Source organism: Daphnia pulicaria, chromosome 6, assembly GCF_021234035.1.
Source record: "Daphnia pulicaria isolate SC F1-1A chromosome 6, SC_F0-13Bv2, whole genome shotgun sequence".
Taxonomy (NCBI): domain Eukaryota; kingdom Metazoa; phylum Arthropoda; class Branchiopoda; order Diplostraca; family Daphniidae; genus Daphnia; species Daphnia pulicaria.
Window position 1 is genome coordinate 18641457 of NC_060918.1, and position 21280 is coordinate 18662736.

A 21280-nucleotide genomic window follows, 5' to 3' on the forward strand; every position below is an offset into this window, starting at 1 on the left:
CCCGTTGATATTTTATGCAAATGCGTTATTGTCTCAAAAATAAATAAAAAATTAGTCATTGTGCCTAATAATTGTAGATTTGAAATGGATTGATTGTGTTTTGTTGTATGAATATGTGTTTATCATGTCAACGTTTTGTAAAAAATAATACAACTAATATAAAAAAAAACTTTTATGTATAAAAGCTTTGTAGAAACCATTGAATTTAACTACGCAACTGTACAACCTATACTTTTGTAAAAAATAATACAACTAATATCAGAAAAAAACTTTTATGTATAGATGTTATACCAATGAAAAAGTAGTAGACATGCCAAAAAATCGTGCGCAGTTTACGCCGATGCGCACCACAGCGGCAGATAGCATAACTAAACTTTTTATTACGCTTGACAAAAACCGTACCGCAAGATCCTTTGTTCGACAAGCAGTCGGTTCTCGTCTCGTCTCTGGCGGCAAATGTAGATTGTGGGAAAAAACTTGGCTATAGCATGAAGGAGTAAAGGAGGAGACGCTGCTTCCATAAGGCCTTACAGAAATTTGTGAGGCGATGATGATATCTGACTCGGGCAGAATTTTCGTTCCTTTTTCTGCCACTAGATGCGGAAGAGTAACGAAATATGTAAAAATCTAGGCTTTATTTTGGTTGCCACTGTTACGGACTTTTCATCTGCTAGACTCCTGTCAAAACTATTTAAGCATGTTGAAGTGAATTTTTGAGTGTAGGCCATATTGTTTATATTGTTTAGAAAGAAAGTGAAAGTGATAATGACTTGTTGTATCGTAGGGTGCAGGACAGGTTATAAACCAACAAGAAAACATCCAAATCCTACCAAACATAGTAGTTTTTATTTTCCAAAAGACTTTGACTAAGAGGCAATGGATAACTGCAGTTAGTCTCCATTCAGTTATAAGAGAAAATTGGGCTCCGAAGCCCCAAAGCAGAGTGTTTGCAGGTCATTTCTTGTCTAATGATTAATTGTGCGTTGATAAAATAAATATTGAAGAAGAAACTATAAATACAATTGATGGAATGCGAAGCAGGCTTTTGCCACATGCAATACCATCTATCAACCTAACACCCGAGGAAGGTTTCAATAAGATCAATTAAGCGGTTACTTGATTTATCGCTTCGTAAAAGATGGTAAAGCATTGTAAGGAATGTCATGAAACAATGGAGGTGAAAGAGGAAGATATTTCTCCCGAATTCAATGCGCATCACCTCACAAAAACTAAAAGTAAGGGCAAGTTAAGGTTCTCTTTCTGGAACCTCTTTCAAATGCTGAAGCAAGTCGAGTTCTACATTATAGATTTTGTGTGGAGTAGGGGATATCGTTCAACATGACTCCTTCAGGGATATTTTCTGCACGCTGTGCGTAGACAAACTGCCAAACGTAGTTTGTGATTGCAATTTTCTTAAGCTAATGACTAATTTAATATACGATTTCATGATTATTCGTTACAAATATATTGACAATCAAATAAGCAATGATGTTTCCGGTTCAATAATTACGCGAAAACACGCACAATCAAAGTTGTCTAAAATGTAATGTAAATTTTGTTTTTTCAGAAGTTCACATGTTTTGTTTGATATTTAAGAAATCACCCTTTTCAAATTTTAAACCCGCGCCAACCCGTAACGATAGAATCCAGCGAAAGCCCAGATTTTCTCATATTTCGCTACTCTCCCGCATCTGGTGGCAGAGAAAGGAATGAATACTTCCCCTGAGGCAGGTATCATCATCGCCTCAAAAATTTGCCCGACCAGCTCCTCCTCCATTCCTCCTTCATGGCTATAGATGGGAATATGGCATTTTTGGCTTGAAGAAATGCTGAAATAGATGTTGGTGAGGCACATGCAGCAGTTGTAAAGAAGAAGAAGAGGAACAAAAGGACGAAAAATAAAAAAAACAAATTTGGTTTCCAGCTATTTCACAAAATCGTCATTAAACCAATTCTGAATTTTGTTTACTTGACGCCGTTGCCCAAAGTGATTTCATCCTGAATTTCAAAAATATTTCAAATTAGAGTATATAGTGTTCCTAATTCTGTACACGGACTATAACACATTTGCGTATTATAAGATTGGCCAAACGTCTTCCTTAATTGGAATCAACCATATAAAACCTTGCACAAATTCGGGACAGCCAATAGCGCCATCTATGATTAAGAATTACAACTCAATAAAACAAGTCGAATATGAATAATTCGACTGCGATACACAAAAGTGTAACATGACTTTATTATCACAACACCTGTTAATCTTACACATAAGTTAAAACTTTCATCTTAAAGGGATTTACCAATAATTTTAGAAGATTTGCAGAAAATATTATATTGGAAATCCTTTGATTCATTTCTGGATCCTAGACACACAATACCTGAAAGAAAATCATTAGCTGCTGATATAATAAAACTGCAAAAGAAATCCAAAAAGCTAGTCAATGAAGTTCTCACGAAGTTTTCACTTTCAACCTTTATTGCTTTGCATGGCTTTATGTAAGCTACATAGTTTGCATAATTAAAACCCTCATCACAACCCTTGATAAATAGGTGAAACGATCCACTTCTTGGACCGAATCATAAACTTTAAAACGCTGTTCTAGAGTTACTCCATTTCCCTTCGCCTAACACGAAGAATTTAAACGGTGACTTGATGCAGAAGTTTATCGCTGAATGTGCTATATCGATGATGTCCCCATTATTGTTACTGACAATTGAGCTAACGTGATTAAAGTTTCCCAGCTCGCTCACACAAGAGCAAATAGAGAGAAGTCATAAATGATGTTGTTCTTGGCCTAGAAGCTGAAAACATCGCACAAATCTAAGATTCCGAATTTGATAAAAGCTAGCTTTGACATTTTACTGCAATTTTATGGTTCATTTACAGACAAAGTTCTTGAAAGTGATCAAGTTGCCACTTCAACTTACCTTAATATTCAAATTTACCTACAAATTGCACCTCTGTAGATGCCAGAGAATAAGTCTGGAGCAAATGCTTATGTTGATTCCGCATATCACTGTATACTTTATGATATGTATTATCGCTTTGTCTTCCTGACGCGGAATGATCAGCTTTCCCATAGTTTGCGTAGATTTTTTTAAAGTGAATGATAAAACTAGAAAAGATAAACACACCATTTATATAAGCTATTTTATGTTCAAACTTAAATTTCTCCTCTGTTACTTTGAACATTTCCTTCGGCCTGTAAATGCATCTTTCAAGGAGGATAATATTAGGACATTCACTCCTTAGAGCAGAAATTAATAATCTCCGCGATGTTGGTCACCAAATCGACCAAGAAATAAAAGTCGACGGAAAAGTAATAACTGACTCTCAAACTGACTGTTTCAATGTGTGAAAGGGCATCGGAGCTAACAGGAAGCACAGCTATCCCCTTGTGCCTTTGAGCAATAAATAGGATTTCAATACCAATACCAAAAAGGTTAGGTTAATCAAATTATTTTCCCGTCAGTAGTTTCACACGCCACATAATAATGGGGAATCAATAAGTGGAATAGTTGCCTAAACTGCTCTGGATACTTAAAGAATACATTACAAGAAATGGTAAATAATTACACCAACCAGTCTTTAGGATCGCCACTGTAATAGCACAACCAAGTTGACCGAGGAAGATCTATGGAAAATTTATTCCTGGTATGGTGTCTGAGAGATGAATAAAAAATTAAATATAAACTGTTTGTAGATGCCTGTAACATTTGAAACGGTTATTGATTAACAATTCAAGTTAAGTTGGGTAATAATTTACTGATGTTTTCCGTTTGGAATAAGGAGAAGTCGACGTCAATGACGTAGGAGGAATTTTTCCTTTACAACTCGTTTGAAATACCGAAAAATGTTGGACCAAAAGGGTTTTGTTTTCCAAATCCAAGAGAACCACCATTCGCAGCGTCGGAATTCTGGCATTTTTCAAGAAATCTGGCCATTTCTTTTGTCTCCCTTCTCGTCAGTTTTGGTCTTCTTTTCGATAAAGTCCATAAGGAGGAAAAAACCATCCCTTTTACTGGGCTGACATTCATAGACCAGAAACAAAGGTGTAGTGACAGTTTGAAAGTCCTGCATTTTTAGATTTTATTTACAGTAATTACATTATACATGTATAACTAAATAATTAACTTATTACTTCCTGATGCAAAAATTTTATCTTTATACTTTCCGCCCATCCGTCTGTTTGCTTTTTCCCAGTATACTCAACGAAACCAACCAACTCCGTGTTCTAAAGCATTTTTTGCTTAACTCATAATCTGGGAGGTAGACTTATCAGAAAATATTCTCAAACCTGTTAAAAAATACCCATTTACTTGACATGCCTTATGGATAAAAAGCAGATTTTTTTACAATTGTTGTTTCGATATCCATATTTAATTGGTTACAGATTTTCTGGTTGAACTTCAAAATAATTGAATTGAATTGAAAATGCCAAATGCAATAGTCGAAATTTCAAGAAGGCGAATTCATACAGTTTACACCAAGTCAACTATTGAGCTCCAGAATACCATTGCTTGCCACAAAAATTTATGGTTCGACGATGTTGGTGCCTGAGTTCCCCCCAAAGTGGAAAATCGAAGGAAAAACAATAACGTACTCGCCCACTGACTGCTGTAAGGTAGGAATGAAATGTTGGGAAGGATATCCTGGTTTTTTAGCCACTTGGGAGGAACATGTGGATCTCGTTCTACGCTTATTATTTTACCTCGCTGCAGACCACAAGATCGTAATAAACGTGACTCAGGTCGTCTTTTTTTATTTTTCTGTATTTTTTTGGTCTTTGCGTGGTAGGCGAGAGTAATTTCCAACGTAGCCTAGAATTGCTGAAGGCCATCCGTGAATTCCCGGCACCCACTTTCGTGACGGTAATGTGATCGTTTCATGGGCTCTGTCAGCAGGTGGGCAATTTTTCGGACACTCTGGCCCCCCTTCTTCCCTTTCTGGTGACATGGCCACGGAAAGACTTTGTGTGGGAGTGAACGGAGCAGCACGAGAGGGACTGCAAGATAGCCCGGGAGTCCCTGTTTTTTGCTATGGAATTATCGTTTAACAACCCTGCTTGCCCAACTTCACTTCATGTCGATGCGTCCCGCCTACGAGGTGTCGGGTTAACGCAAATCGTTGCTCATTCACCCCTTAATGGTAGAAAACCTTGTGGCTATAAGTGAAGAGTGCAAAACGGTCAAAGGATCTCCAAATTCAGTACTTAAACGTTCCCAACAATCCTTTCACATCTGGCGATCAGTGACATTGTGCTCATCAAGGATCACACGTCAAACATTGGTCCCCTCTGGGAGTCATCGTCGAGGTGGAACCCTTAATAGCAGTAGTGTATCGAAATATTTATAGGGAATTTGGGAAGAGGTGAACCAATAATAAAATGTAACTCTTATTTTTTCAGAAATGTCTGAATGGATGATGTCTGAATGAAATGTCTGAATGAAATTTCTGAATGTCCATTTAGCAACGAAGAAATAGAAAATGAAATGTGACGTATATTCCAAATCCTTTAAACTACTCTTCAGTCTTGAGAATAAGTGCAATAACGGCTTCAGATATAAAGTATCGTTCAGACGACTTTTACATTAACGTCATGTTATGCATAGCATTTCCATTTTGTTCGTATCGCTACGTACGGAGTGAACAAGCTTTTACACTAAAAATTTGTTCAAATTACAAAATGTGTTAACGGAAAAATTGCGAGGAATTTTGTCAAAAAGCAGATAATGTTTAGTAAAAAACTATTATTTTGTAAGTGTAAATAGTGTCAAAACTTCTATCGTCGCCATGCAAGATAAAGAGGATGACTAAAAAAACTTTATACGTGCAGGTAGATTGTGTACTAGGTTTCATTACTCATCTGAAGAACGTCAAAAACATTCACTCTAAAATTCCTTCTATTGAATCTTTCATTTCAGATGGTTTTACTTTTCGTAATATTACTCAATTACTCGCATGTCTCGAACAATCTTTGAAAACTTATTACTCAAAGTTGATGGAATTCTGAAAAAGGAAGATACAAGGTTTTGGAAGGCTATGTTGGTTCGTGAGGCATTTCCTACTAATTAATGAATGTTAAATTACTTCAAAATATTTTAATATCTGCGTATTTCAGAAGAAGGTTGGCCTAAACATTACGGTTTATCACATCAGGAGATTGTTTAAGATCGCTGTCATATTCTTTTCGTATTGATAATTCTACAATTACTACAATAATTGTAGAGACTTGCATTGCGATTGCTGATGCGTTGTCTACGCAGTATTTTAAGAAGCCTGATGTTGATGACTGGAAGAAAAAAAGCCAGACATTTTTCCAAAATTTTGAATATTACAAATTGCATTGGACATTTTTCTATCTAATGCCACAATAATGCTAGATCTAATTAGTTGAACTATAAATCCTATGGCAGAAAAGGGGATGCAAGCATTTTCGCATAATCCCAAGTAGCCCAAGAACTTGAAAATAGAGATATGAGACTACCTGTTCCATCAAAGTTAAAGTACTCCAACATCAGACTTCCTCATTTCTTCTTCATGGTTTATTCGTGGTTTAAAAAAATTATGCTATAAATATTTGAAGCAATAATGAATCATGCGATTCATCAAATATTTACACGATAGGATGATGCCTTTCCTCTGAACACCTATTTCATGAAGCAAGGAGTAAAAGGACGCTGTCAGAAAAAAACAAAGAACATTCAACTACAGGTGTTGTGTTATAAAAATAATTGATAAAAAGAAAATAAAAAATCTCCCTTTTCCTACAGGCTGTATTAGCTTTTCCTTTGGCATATTAGCCGACAGATTCAGGCTTTTCCTTAAACCCATTACGGCAAAGCCGGAAAAAAAGATCAATTCATCCGAGCCAGTGTTATGCTGAATAACATGGTAATTGAAGAGTATAGCTCCTTCTACTTTGATAATCAAAATCTGTTTGACAACTTCGACAAAAACGGAAACTTCATTGAAGGATCTTGACGATCTAAGAATTGTTCAAGTTCTTTTAGGTAATATACACATTATTGTAGAATGATGGCAGTTATATAGATTATGATTTTGAAATAGGAAATTGAAGCTGGAAGAGGGCACAATTTCACTAATGATTAAAAAGCAGTAAGAGATAAACATACGGAATATTATATGAACGAAGTCTATATTAGTTGGCAAAAAGTCATTTTCAACGCCACTGGAAGAATTGATGCATGACGGATTTGTGTAAATTTTCACTTGTCAATCAAAATATTTGAACCGACTTCTTCTATTTTTTATCATAAAATTTTTGATTTTCTTGTCTTTAAATTCCAAGTTAAGAAGCAACTAAAAATGAGAATAATCACTCCATGAAACCTTATTATTTCTGTATTCCAGAGAAAAAAAAGACAAATGGCTATAGATTTTCAGTGCCAATGTGTGAAATAGAGTAGAAAAAAACATTACAAGTATACAATGATGATCAATCACAATGTGTAGCAACGTATTCAACATGAAGTTTCTTGACTTAACATTAAGTTTTTTTTTACTTTTTTATGAGGTTTCCAACTTTGGCCATTCGACATGACCTTTACAGCCACACAGGAAAAAAACACACTTAAACAGTCGAATCTTTACTTGTTCTTTCTTTCTTCTTTTTTCCCTTTTTCTTTATCCTTGTTGACTTTCGTAACAAAGCTGCTCTATTTTAAAACGTAAATCTTTACTCTTGATGTCAGATACTATACAAAATTTTTTGAATTGTAATTAATGAAGATAATTGATGAGATTACTACCCCTCTTCAGAAAAAACACTGCAACAGTTCCTCCATTCTTCAACAACTTTATCAGAAATAATTTCAGCATAGTTTCTTCCTTATTATTCCACTTTTCAGGTTTATCATTAACCAATATTAAGACGAAGTTGGTGATTTCATTATCAGTTTGCATCTCGGGAGCCTTTGTTTTTTTATTAAAGGGCTCTCAGGAAACCACACCCCTTCTATAGACACACGTGAATAAATATATTCGTTACAACTTATACTGGCAAAGGTTATAATAAAAAAAAAACTGTAACAGAATCAGGTGATTTCGATTTATTTGGTGGTCCAGGTTTTGAGGTGGAATTTTTTGTTCTTATTTGAAAGATCTTCGGACGCTCAGCTACGAACGCTCAACTATTAAAAATGAACAACGTTGCAATGAAAACTGAATGCCTACTACTACGTGATGAAAGGTCAGTATGAAAGGTCAGTTTTTGAGATGAAAATTTATCGGCCTCATTGTTTAGTTCTTCCATGGAAACACTATTTAGGCTAATTGGAAATAAAGCATATTATTTGTGGAGTTCGAGTCAAATAAATCTTAATTGTGGTTCTGATATAAATCCTGATTGTTCGGCGATGCAACAGAAGTTGCATTTATATATATCCTAAAAATAACATTATTTTGAGAAATTGGGTTTAGGTACAAGTATAAATGAAAAAACATTTTCAACCCTTTGTCTGATATGGGCTTCCATAAAAGTCATGTTCTCGTACAATTCCCAACCTAAATTTCTTGTAAAATCATCTTTGGCATTGCCTGATGGATGTTCTTTAGACAAACTTTTCCTCATTTCAATATTTCCATGACAAGCGTTGTAATAAATTAAACTGACGACACACAGCTTGCAATTGTGATAATGAGCTGGAGATCTTGACGGAACAGTGTCTTGTTTGAGAGTAATGATCGGATAAAGGGATCAATCAAAAAGGGGGAGGGGAAGCAAACATACGTTTTCAGAGAACGAAATACTTTTGTCTGAATAAAAATAGTCGTCAAAAATCTTTTGTAAGCGATCCAAAAAAGTCGGCAACTCTACAAACGTGTTTTTCGCTTGGATTTTTATGCTCAACCATGTAACAAAAGGAATCATTAAAAAATTAAACAGTTGTTTAAAGTGTCAGGACCAAAATAGGGGATGTTTTTCCTCACATATGATGCATTTTTATTTTCATTTATTATAATGTAATTTTTACCAAATTATAGCTGTATTAACGGTTGGCCTTGAAGATAAAAAAAACTTCTTTGCAAAACTTCTTTGATTTTAATGACATTTTTAGCGAAATAGAAATAGTGAAACGCTTTTAAAAGGCGTGATGGAAGTTAGGTGGGAGATCTCTTCTTGTTCATTTGAATATTTCCCAAACACTATTAATTTGCATCGCATTTCTTTGTTTAGCTGAGAATACAATTCAGCTTATTGCCGTTTGAATCAAGTGTTTTGGATTTATTTTAGAAATTTTTCATTGTGTTGGCGGTTTTTTATTGCTCCATCCATTCTTCCGTAATTAAATACAGAAAAATGTTTTGTGAGTCATTCTTCCTAATCATCGTTGGATAGTGTAAACTTAAAAAAGGAATTTTCGCTCGAATGGAAACATCCAGGTAAAGGGATGAGAAATTTTCTAAGAATTCAGCGTAAAGCATCCCAGGAGAACCCAACATCCCTTAAGTTATTTTAGGGGGCCAAAGCAATGTCAACTATTATTCTTGAATCTTCAGAAGAAGTTACCAGGATAGGCTTCGTGTGTCAAGAAAACTTGGAAAAAATTACGGGATTAATTGTTTTGGAAAATTGCAAGATTTTTTTGTGGCAATGAGGTTAGGTCAGACCGTTTCCTGGTGTTGGAATGGGTGAAAATGGCGTTGGTTGATAATGTTTTTTCAGTTTAGAAGTGGAAAAAATTCTCGATAGGAAAATTAATAATTAAATTCTACACTCCAATTGTTTTTTTCTGAAAGGGAAAAAATCCCACGACCCAAAACATAAGAAACTATACCTTCTAAAACCGTCTGCATTGGGTCGTTAATCTAATTATTCATTGTGTGTAGTAACCCTACAGCAATTGAATCAAAACACCTGAAGGTTTAATTCCGATGACGTGTTCACCATTTCCGTCAGTCCGTCTTCTATTTCTTCTAGACCTTGGTAATATTTTTCACTACTTCTCATTGCTAGTTGGTTTTCACGGAAAATATGACACATTTCGTCTCTGGAAGCGTAACACAGTGCGCAACAGTCATCATAAAGAGTTGTCAATGCCGAAAGCTTCCTTCAAGTCAAGATTATCGGCAGTATATTGATTTAATGTCCCAAGCACACGCACGGTTTCTTTTCCTGGAATATTTAACAGATATCCAGCCGTCTCAAATTTTTTTATTTCTTGGACTTGTAACTCATTAACTGCTCATATCAACCACCTTCTTTAAGATGTTTTTAGTTACAAATTGCAATAAGATATTTGTTTGCCAATCGAGCATTCAATTTTGGAACCATATTTTAAAAAGTTAAATAGAACCTTTTGTGCCGCTAGGTGCACCAGCTCACATTACATTGCTCAAATAATTTGCGTCAGAAAAAATGTGTAAATACAATTCATAATTGAAGTTCACTGCTTCCTCGGACAATCTGTTTTCTTGAAAATGTGTTGAATTTTGATAATACGCGTAAACACCGTAAACTTCTCATTACTTCTTACAAATTTTGACGGTGCAGGAAAGACTTCTGTGAATTCTGGGTCCAAAACGAGGGACTGAATTGCTTTTTGGATTGAAATGTATTGCACCGTTTTGTATTTATTACCTTATACATGTCTCCCTATTTTTACTGTTTCAGGGGACACAAATCTTTCGAGTCTTTTGTATAATTTTTGTACTTTTTTCTCAGACTACATATCGTCAAACACATGCTTGAGCGAAACGAGCTGTTATATTACTTCCTAGCTTGTATCTTTTACAACTTCAGTGCTCTCTAGCTTTTGAAACGAATTGTGAATCACAAATTAAATTTTGTTGACAAACAACTGTAGGTATGAAGGTAGAACTGTAGGCTCGTAGGTTCAACATTATTTTAATTAGGCTAACTTTTATTCCTAGTGGCAGTAACACACAAGTTAGGTATGTTTAGTTTAAATTGTTTAATCAGAAGTGATGCATAATACTTTTAATGATTTGTAAGACCGATGCTTTAACTTACACACGTATACACACACACATTATATCCTACAGAGTACAGACATAATTCAGAGAGGAGTGCCATAGCAATAGAATTCAGTGGCGTGTCATCACTTGCTTCCGCCGACAAAAACGAGAAGACAACTTTTTTTCTCATTTTGATTTAGTTGTCAGGTTGGTAAAAGCTGGCATGCCAAAACAAACCGGCGGTTCAGAAATCTATCAAAAAAGCTCCCCAAAAAAAACCTTGTCCACGACCAGTACGACCCATTCCGACTGCTTACATAACTCGATGTCTTACACTCAGCTCTCGGGACGAGATGAAATTAAAACCATTAAAATTGCGTAAATCGAATTTCTTTAGAAGTACCTTTTGCTTTTGGGTTTGCACCAGTTATCGTTTGGGAAGGTACTGACGTGTCTACTGGTTGTGGCAGTCCGGGAGGAGGCCCCGTTGCTCTTCACGTTGTTCGTCACGGAGATTTCCATGACGGTGTTGACCCAGGATAAAAAATTCGACCCGTTAACTTTGTCACTGCGAGTTAAACCCTAACCTCCCCAAGGGGATGCACCTTATGCTTTTGGGTCTCAACCATATCTCGGTTGGGAAGGTACTGATTGGTCTACTGGTCGTGGCAACCCGGCTTGCTCGTCACGTTGTTGGTCCAAGAGCTATCTATGACGGTGGAGACCCAGGATACCACATTCAACCCGTTTTCGTCACTGCGAGTTAAGCCTTTAGCTCCCCAAGAAGATGCACCTTATGTTTATGTTGCTCGTCACGTTGTTCTTCCCGGAGTTTTTCATGACGGCAGTGACCCAGGATACCAAATTTGACCCTATAACGTCGTCACTGCGAGTTAAGCTTCGGAACACTGCCGTTATTAATGGCATTGCGTATGTTATCCAGGACGACTTGCAAAGTCATTTATTTGCAAACATAAATTTCCCTTAACGATCGATCCGAGGTCACAGTCTTAAAGATTCGGTTTTATCTTTTAGTCAGATGCTTGCAGACATTGCGAGAGTAAAGGTGTGCACAGCTGTGAGAGCAAATAATTTTTCAATCCGCTTCTCACTATTCATAGTCTAATATACTGGTGCTGCGACTGCCTTGTACTGTTGACAAGTGACTGTTTCAAGTAGTTAACTGTAAGTTTGTCATTTTATACTAACGGGATGTAATTAATGCAAGTTTTGCATTTTCTGTTTTTTTCCCTTCAGATGATTCTGACTGCAGAAGAATTGTTTCTTGCTTCTACTATGATTGGATCTTCTGATGAAGAAATATTAATTCAAGGATACATTGAAGAAGCAAAAAGCACGTCAATTTTTCTGCAACAAGTGGCTGTGCGCAGAAAGATCCTGAACATCATAAGTTGGAAGTTAACCAGCTACAAGAAAGGCACGTTAAAGACTTATAAACTGTTTTGTTGCATCTTACATAACTCACTTCCATTCAAAGGAGTAAGTTAGCAAGTTAGAACTTTCACGTAAGCTCTTTTATTAAATTAAAATATTCTGCAGGAAATCCTTTTACCTTTTAGATTGTGGAAGTTTGCTCAAGCCCGCCTGTTGCAAATTCAGCAATCTGTAAAGCGCCTCAAGTTCTCAAAAGTAGGGAACAAAAAGGATTCAAAGCGGGCAAGAAGAACAACAAACCCAACAAGAATAAAAGAGGAAGAAAAAACAGAAAGAACAAGAAGTTCTAACTTGATTACCACGAAGAAAAGGAGGATGTAAAATTCTAAATTTTCTGTAATTCTCCGACGTTCTCAAAAAGCCAAACAGATAGCGATCGAAAAAAGAGCCTGCACAAGAATTGAACTACGGTACCTCATTCGATTCACGGGTTACGTATAACGCACTAAACTTGCGTAGTACATCGTACTATATATGTAAATAAAAATGTAGCACCGAGTCGTGGAGAAATAAAGAAGAAAAACTTGGATAAGATTTCGCATCTCTTTTTACTGGACGGGACGGAGAAAATTCTTGTGTTCATGTTGCATCTAAATAGACATTACGCAGCTATATGTGTGCACTAACGTATCGATTCAAGGGAAAAAATAAAATAAAAATTTGCTCAACAACGAAAGGAATTTTCTATTTTCCTGGACGTATAACGCACTAAACTTGCGTAGTACATCGTACTATATATGTAAATAAAAATGTAGCACCGAGTCGTGGAGAAATAAAGAAGAAAAACTTGGATAAGATTTCGCATCTCTTTTTACTGGACGGGACGGAGAAAATTCTTGTGTTCATGTTGCATCTAAATAGACATTACGCAGCTATATGTGTGCACTAACGTATCGATTCAAGGGAAAAAATAAAATAAAAATTTGCTCAACAACGAAAGGAATTTTCTATTTTTCTGGACGTCCAATTTCATAAATTTATGTCTACTTTATATACAGTATAATTGGTGAACTTTTTTTGGGGAAAATTTTTTTTGTTGACGTTGACATTTAAATTACGCATTCCACCCAGGACCTAAGATTACCTCCCCAAGGTGATTGCATTTCCTCCCTATAATCCCCCATTTTTTCCTTATTACGTCTACCCCACTTGATCTTTTGGTGCCCACTTTCTCCAAGACGCACATCCAAGATGGCTGACTTTTTTCCCCCCTAAACATACATCTAGGTTCCTAGAAAATCTCTCTATTTCTCATAAATTTTTATGGGAAAAGAATTAAAAAAGGGGGTAGTGCTGCAACAGTGGAATGTTGATAGCACATTTAGAACGGTTAATCTATTTTTATGTTATAAACCGATATGTGTGCATATCGTATATATGTGCATGTCAAATCTCAATAAATTGTAATTCATAATTGTAACTGAATTTAGTTACTCTTGATTCATTTAACTACTCTAAATGATATAAGGTTTTTTTTATTGAGTTACTTTTTGTATATTGAGTTACTCTTAAGAAATTTAGTAACTCTAAATGCTTTAAGTTACTCTTTAATTTATCGAGTTACTCTAAATAAATTAAGTTATTCTTTATATAGAGTTACTCTAAATTTATTTAGGTTACTCTAAATGACTAGAGTAACTCTTATTAGATAGAGTTACTCTAAATTTATTTAGGTTACTCTATAAAAGTAGAGTAACTCTTATTAAATAGAGTTACTCTAAATTTATTTAGGTTACTCTATAAAAGTAGAGTAACTCTTATTACATAGAGTTACTCTTATTAAATAGAGTTACTCTAAAAAAGATGAGTTACTCTTATTAGATAGAGTTACTCTAAAAAAGAAGAGTTACTTTTATTACTTTTAGTAAATCTAAATGGTTTAAGTAACGCTATATTTATAGAGTTACTCTACATGAATTAAGTTACTCTTTATTTAGAGTAACTCTTTATTTATGTATGTTACTCCAATTGCTTTTGTGAACCTTAAACTATTTATGTCATGCGAAAAGCAAAAAAAACGGTCAAAACCGTTATTCTAATAATTAGGAAACAAAGAGAAATGAGAAGTAGAAACTGCAGTCATGAAAGATCCGTCATGACTGCAGGTAAATCCAACATTGGATTTATTGGAGGGGATGTCGAGAGATCGCCGGATCGTAGCAGAAAGCGAGACAAAACCGTTGCTGAAAACATTGCACGTTCCGCTAGCCATGGTATTCAACAACAGCCCCCAGGAGCTGCAGCTCCTAACGTGGGACGCGGCCAACAACTTCCACCTGCCGCTGCTGTAGCTCCTAACGTGGGACGCGGCCAACAACTTCCACCTGCCGCTGCTGCCGCTAAACCCATTGTCCGGGCCCAACATATTCAGCCACATATATTGGTCCTTCACAACTTATTTAATTTCGTAACGGGAGTACTAAGGTCGGGGGCGACCATAAGAACTTACGAAACGGTAGCGGGTTATGTGACAACATATGCCGTACAAGGTAGTTAATTTTTGAATTAATTGTTACATTGCTGTTTATTAATAATTTCTATTTTTTTACAGGTGATCCAATAGTGGCTCGCTACCACTCTACCGACAACTACGTAGACGTCAACAAACGCGAGGCCGGAACAATATATTTAAATCGTTTAATTGATTTAAGCGTGGTGCACAGATTCCTTCCTCGACTTCTTCATGACTTCTTACAATTCTTCATTTCGACCAAAGAAAAGTTATGGTGTAATTTCGTTTAAGGAAGGAACTAACCGCGATCTCGGGCTGTTAGAACTTCGACGGGGATGTTTTAATGTCGGTGAATATGTTGGCATATGATAGAGATTCTATTGTAAACTCCACTATATCTGCACTTCAAGTCCTTGACAATTTCTTGCTTTTTACGGCTACGTGCGTCTTTATGACCGTTATGATCTCTTCAAACTGACATTTTATAATAAAATAAAGAGTAAACATATTACACTTACTTCGTGTTATCGACTCCCCACCACTTTTGCAGTTTTTGACTTTTTGCTTTCAATCTATTTGCTTACGTTTACTATTGCTTTCCTTACCTTTGCCGCTAGATGGCGACGAATAAATGTTTTCATTATTTAAATTAAACACCGATTTGTTCAATCAGTGGATTAATTAGTTTCAAATTAATTAATTTTTATTAGGTTATAATTTTTAATTATGTGTTTTTTCATTGAATTAATTAATTTATTTTAATTTTTGCATTGTTAACGTACAATCTGGCACTCCAGCTTCTTTATGAAGCCACTGCGTAAAGACGCCATTCTTGAAGTTTTCTGAAATCTGTAGAGACGCCATTGTACCATTGTACGTTGTATTTCCTGAAAAGCCGTTTTGTTGTAAGTACACACACATTTCTTGATAAAATTATTTGATCGACTTTTATATGATTTTCGATGTGAGGATTTATGTTTTCTTCTTGGGAAATGACTTGGATTTCAACATTTCCTTGTTATCAATTTAATTTTCAAGCTCAGTGCCATTTCAATTTGGATGTCGGGGCGTATAAATTTCATCCCCATTTGATATTGAAATCCTCCCACCGACGCCCGCTGTAATTCCAGGGAATTCAAAATTAGTGGAGAGACTCTCTCAATTATTGAGAGAGAGAATTCAAAATTAGTGGAACTTCTTTCTATTGCGCCTTTTTCTCAAGGAAATGCTAAATTTGGATTCAGGGAATCTGTTTTTTCTGCTTTGTCCAATTGATTGTTGAATGTACAATGATCGTCAGCCAGGTTACGCTCACGAACGAGAAGAGAGGATGCAACCTTAACATTATTTCCTTGCCATCACATTTTGGCCAATTTCAAAAGGCATTATTATTTTATAACCAATTTTTTACGGCTCTCCGTTTCCTGTTTTTAAGGAATGTCGTTTCCGATTTTTACGAGCGACTAGAATTTCAAAAAAGGGAAAACTGATGCGAAGTTTTTGGAGCTGATATGGTAGCCAGTGGGTTGTCATGTAAAAGGCTGTTGAAGGAATCGTGCTGGTCAGGATGACCTTGTCAAAAGGAATGATTTGAACTTGATGATCATTCACTTGATGTCCGACTATTTTGCTCACATATTTTGCCACTTCATTTTCGACTTTTTCGTTCCACATTTCAAATCTGATGTACATTTTCCCATACATTTTTATCATGGGCCTCCATCTTTTTTTCAGTCACGATGACTTGAGTGTCTTCTCTTAACTTTTGTGTGTTGTCTGTTTACTTCTCTAGAATTTTTTGGGACCATCATCAAATCGCATCACCATCATCGCCTTTTTCTAGCTGAATCGAAATAAAAACAAAAATGAACAGGTAATTTTGCGTCAAACTCTTTTTTTTTTGTATTTTATTAATATGTTACATTTTATTTAATTAGGCAGAGAAGAGGACTGCAAAGGCGAGACTACAGTCATGGAAGACCCGCCATAACTGTAGATCATGACAACATTGGAGTTATTGTAAGTGAAGAAGACAGATCACCTTCGCCTTCATCATCATCATCATCTTCGCCGGATCGAAGCAGAAGAAGAGTAAGAACATCGATTGCGGAAAGAATTGTCCGTTCAGCTAGCAGGAGCAATCTAGAACCATCTGGCGCTGCTGCTGGTCGTGAAATTGGACGCGGACGTCAATTGTTAGCAACACCAGGAGTAGCCATTCGGCCAGCAGACCTTGGCCAACCACTTAATCAACTACCGGTAGCAGCCGCCATTCGGCCAGCCGGCCTTGGCCAACCAGTTCAAGTAGCTGCTGCAGCCGCCATTCGGCCAGCTGGGCGTGGCCAATTACTTCAAGTAGCTGCTGCAGCCGCCATTCGGCCAGCCGGACTTGGCCAACCAGTTCCAGTAGCTGCTGCAGCCACCATTCGGCCAGCCGGCCTTGGCCAACCAGTTCCAGTAGCTGCTGCAGCCGCCATTCGGCCAGCCGGCCTTGGCCAACCAGTTCAAGTAGCTGCTGCAGCCGCCATTCGGCCAGCTGGGCGTGGCCAATTACTTCAAGTAGCTGCTGCAGCCGCCATTCGGCCAGCCGGCCTTGGCCAACCAGTTCCAGTAGCTGCTGCAGCCGCCATTCGGCCAGCCGGCCTTGGCCAATTACTTCAGCAACCACCGGTAGCAGCCGCCATTCGGCCAGCCGGCCTTGGCCAACCAGTTCAAGTAGCTGCTGCAGCCGCCATTCGGCCAGCCGGCCTTGGCAAACCAGTTCCAGTAGCTGCTGTAATTATGCAGCCACGCATGTTGGTCCTTAAAGACCTATTCGACTTCGTTACCAGTGTCCTAAGGTCGGGGGTGACCATTCGGACTTACCCAACGTTAACGGGTTTCCAGACAACATATGTCATTCTAGGTAATTAATTTTTTAATTCATTTTTATGTTATTTTTTATTAATAATTTCCTTTTTCTTACAGGAGATGCATTTGTAGCAAAATACGACTCCATTGACAACTTCGTTGCAGAAAACAAGCGCGAGGCTGGAGCGATCTTCTTAAATCACTTGATTGATGTTGGAGCGGTGGTCATGAATGGCCTCATGATCACCACAGGCCCGAATTTCAGACAATACGTCCAGAGTCTCAATCTGGGGAGATGGGGACATTACAATGTCCATAATGCACGTTGTAGTGTAGAAACCCATAATGGCAAAGACAATATTTTATTCTTGGAGACTGGTGGACGTGGAAGATACCGCTGCACACTGCAATACCCCATATATGGACCAGGTTATTATTAAGGGAAATTAAAATTAAATTATTAAGGTTATTATTAAACATTTGTAAAATGTTTACTAGGACGGCCAAGCAACCTAAATATAAATTCCACCAGCTGCAGGAGCTAGCATTGATAAATAGTTTCGGTACATTGAAAAGAAGAGATATCTGGAAGGGAACAATTTCTGAAATTGAGAAAAATGTGGAGGAGTGAAAATACGTTCTTCGCGAGAGAGCTGTTCGTCAGCGTGCTGCACCAGCCAGCAGAAAAGTGAGAGAGAGAAACGTAAAGGCCTATACAGTAGATGAGAGAAGGCCGAGATATCTCCCTTATCAAGAGTGCTGCCATCTAAGGTGCTGCCATCTAGTGTTGCACGGTTGCATATCCAATCACAACAATATGCTTTACTCCCAAATTGTTGAAGGAGTTGACATTTCCGTACGCTCGATATAATGGCATTATATTTCCTCCCAACTGGTCGAAAAATAGTTGTTCTGGAGCCGATAGGTTTACAAATTTCATAAAACGCCATCCTCGGTTATTATTTAGAAAGTCGGAAGGAACTAGCATAGCAAGAGCCGGTGCCCCGAACCATCCAGTAATGGAGAACTTTTACGACCAAGTTGGGGTCTTGTACAAGAAATACGATTTCACAGATGCAGAAATTTTCAACATAAGCTATCACCGTCTTCTTCTTCGTCGTCAGTTCCTTCTACTCTTATTACTTCGTGAGCAGATTTTGCCGTGCCACACACTCGCTCCATTCCAGTTCAGTTCTACCAGCCCCCAGATAGAATGATCCTTTCTGCTGGATCGTGTACCTTCACACCTACCGTTCCTTTTTCCAAAAGAATACGACGAGGGTAACGTGTTACAGTAGCTTCGTCCACTCCAGTCCAGCATTATGAACAGCAGGATCATTCTGTGTCGTGTACTTCCTCGCCGACTATATCTGTTCCAGAAGAAAACGTCGACAGTTCATTTTCTGTGGTTCGTCATTTCGCACCCTGAGACTTACTACCGATTCCCAGGTGCCACAAAGTGGGCCACGCATGTTAAAAACGAATAAAAGATTAGGCTCAGCAAGAAATCTAACAAGCGACCTTGAGCTACAGAAGAGTAAAGAGGCTTACGAAAAAAATTCGGAAGGAAGCGAAGAAACAAGAGGCTGCTATCAAGAAAGCTAACTTTAAAAATTTCCAAAACTTCAAATTTGTTCACTTTTACTTGAAACTTGCACAAAAGGTAGATGACATAGTCATCTACAATTGGGCAAAGTTAACATTTTTTAGAAAATAAAACGCTGATTTTTGGCGATTTTTTAATTACATGTTTGTTTTTCTTCTCGCGTCGTATGGAGCGAATCCTGCCCCGAGGAAAAAATAGCAGAGGGAAAAACGCCAGACCCCTTTGTTCTTCCATATTCTCTTTCCGCCATTCTTTCCCGGGCAAGGATTTTGCCCCTGCACCATGAAAATAAATCATCCTTTTTTCTTTAAAAAATCGCCAAAAATCAGCGTTTCATTAAAAAAATGTGAATGTTTGCCCAATTGTAGATGAATATGTCATCTACTGCTTGTGCAAGGTTTAAGAAAAAATTAACAAATTTGAATTTTCGGCAATTTTTTATCGCCACACACTTTCGTACGGAAACATATGGCGATTTTAAGTTTGGAAACATTGGCGCTTCGCCAATTTGCGAGGAAAGTGCTATTCACAAAAATTTAAAAAAATCATGGTGATAGCATATTATTCCTTCACAAGAGGATGTTTTTAGTTTTTCTTTGCGATAACTCAAACGTAAGCTAACACAAATGTCTGTAACCCAAAATTTCTTATTATTTTAATTGTGCAAGCAATAAAATAATATGACTTTTAAACTGGTTAATTTGTATTTAAAAATAATTGGGAGATAATTGATATTAAATTCGTGGTGGTAGTAACCTAAAATGAGTAAAATAGAGAAAGGGCTTAACTGGAACGATGAAAAAGAATGATCATAAAAACACCACATCCTTTGGACGCCTAGCAGTGGTCTAATTCAAACTTCCTTACCTATTTGAATATCACAAACGTTAAGGGGTACAAAACGTAATGAACTTTATTTCGGAATAAAAAAAGAATAGAACCTACGGCTTAATGTCGGGCAGTTTTGGAATTTGCAATAGTGTACGGCAGACACCTTTCATCCCTAATTGTTTAATTTTACTGCTTGAATGACTGTAGGTGAGGGCGTCATCGTGATGTCGTTGAGGTTCCTGGTTGAATATCCTAGTCGGACAAGAACAAATGGTCGTTTTACCCCGTTGACGTTCCCTGATCTGAATCAATCAGACTTAGGGATGAAGACAGTGAATCGATTTTACCAATATCTGAGCCTGGATCTCAATCTGAAGAAACTTTTAATCCAGCCGCAACACATTAAAATTCAACTCAGTTGGTGCATCACTGAAATTTGGGAGGTGAGATGTTGAGGACTGTTCTCGAGCAGGTACTGGTTGTTGACAGTTGAGCGAACGAACAGCTGGCAACTGTTTGAAAGTGTTCATCTACTTAACTTACGCAACAAGAAAATGAAACGAAATTTCTGTCGTGGTAAGACCTGCTTCATTTCTCTTATTACAAAAGGTGTGTTTGTAGAAAGGATTTAGTTCCACTTATCAATACCATTACAGTTATTTCTTCTAGTTTCAACCTTCAGGTTTGTGTGCCATCTCAGAAACTGACTTGGAAATTCCTTTTAAACGCAATGGATCTGAAAAATGTCGTAAAATATCTTAAATGTTTTCCCAACACCAGGAATTTATTTAAATTTTACTTCGTATTTTTAATTATTTTTGTTTTCAAATAGTAACAGTACCAGTCGATGAAATGCCATAAGACATGCTAATTTGGGATTAGCCAAAGCCGCCTCTTTTCTCCGTCAGCCGTTTTGTGTAGAAAGGAGTAGGAAATATTATCGTAGGCCCATAATACGGTTTTTATGGGCTGTGTACATTGATTAAAGGGAGGTTAAGGCGATTCCATGATGATGAAAATCATCGCCAATCGATTCCTGACTGAACCGGATTCGAATCCTTTAGATCCATTTGGGCTAGGTGGACGAGATGGCCACACAAAAAAATCAAGAACAACAGCAGAGGAACTCGTATGGCAACAGGCA

At 37.1% G+C, this 21280-nt stretch overlaps 1 protein-coding gene across 1 annotated transcript; it reads left to right on the plus strand.

Annotated features, from left to right (window-relative positions):
• The first annotated feature begins 16714 nt into the window (after positions 1-16714).
• Positions 16715-17656, plus strand: LOC124342156 (angiomotin-like). The gene is made up of 3 exons (XM_046795123.1): positions 16715-16722; positions 16787-17595; positions 17637-17656. The coding sequence occupies exons 1-3, from the start codon at positions 16715-16717 to the stop codon at positions 17654-17656; spliced, it is 837 nt and encodes a 278-aa protein (XP_046651079.1).
• The last annotated feature ends 3624 nt before the right edge of the window (positions 17657-21280 follow it).

Excerpts from the sequence above, each read along its gene's own strand:
- LOC124342156 (XM_046795123.1), top strand. Across the intron at positions 17,596-17,636 it reads AGCCGCCATTCGGCCAGCCG|CCACGCATGTTGGTCCTTAA; the intron begins GCCTTGGCAAAC and ends GTAATTATGCAG.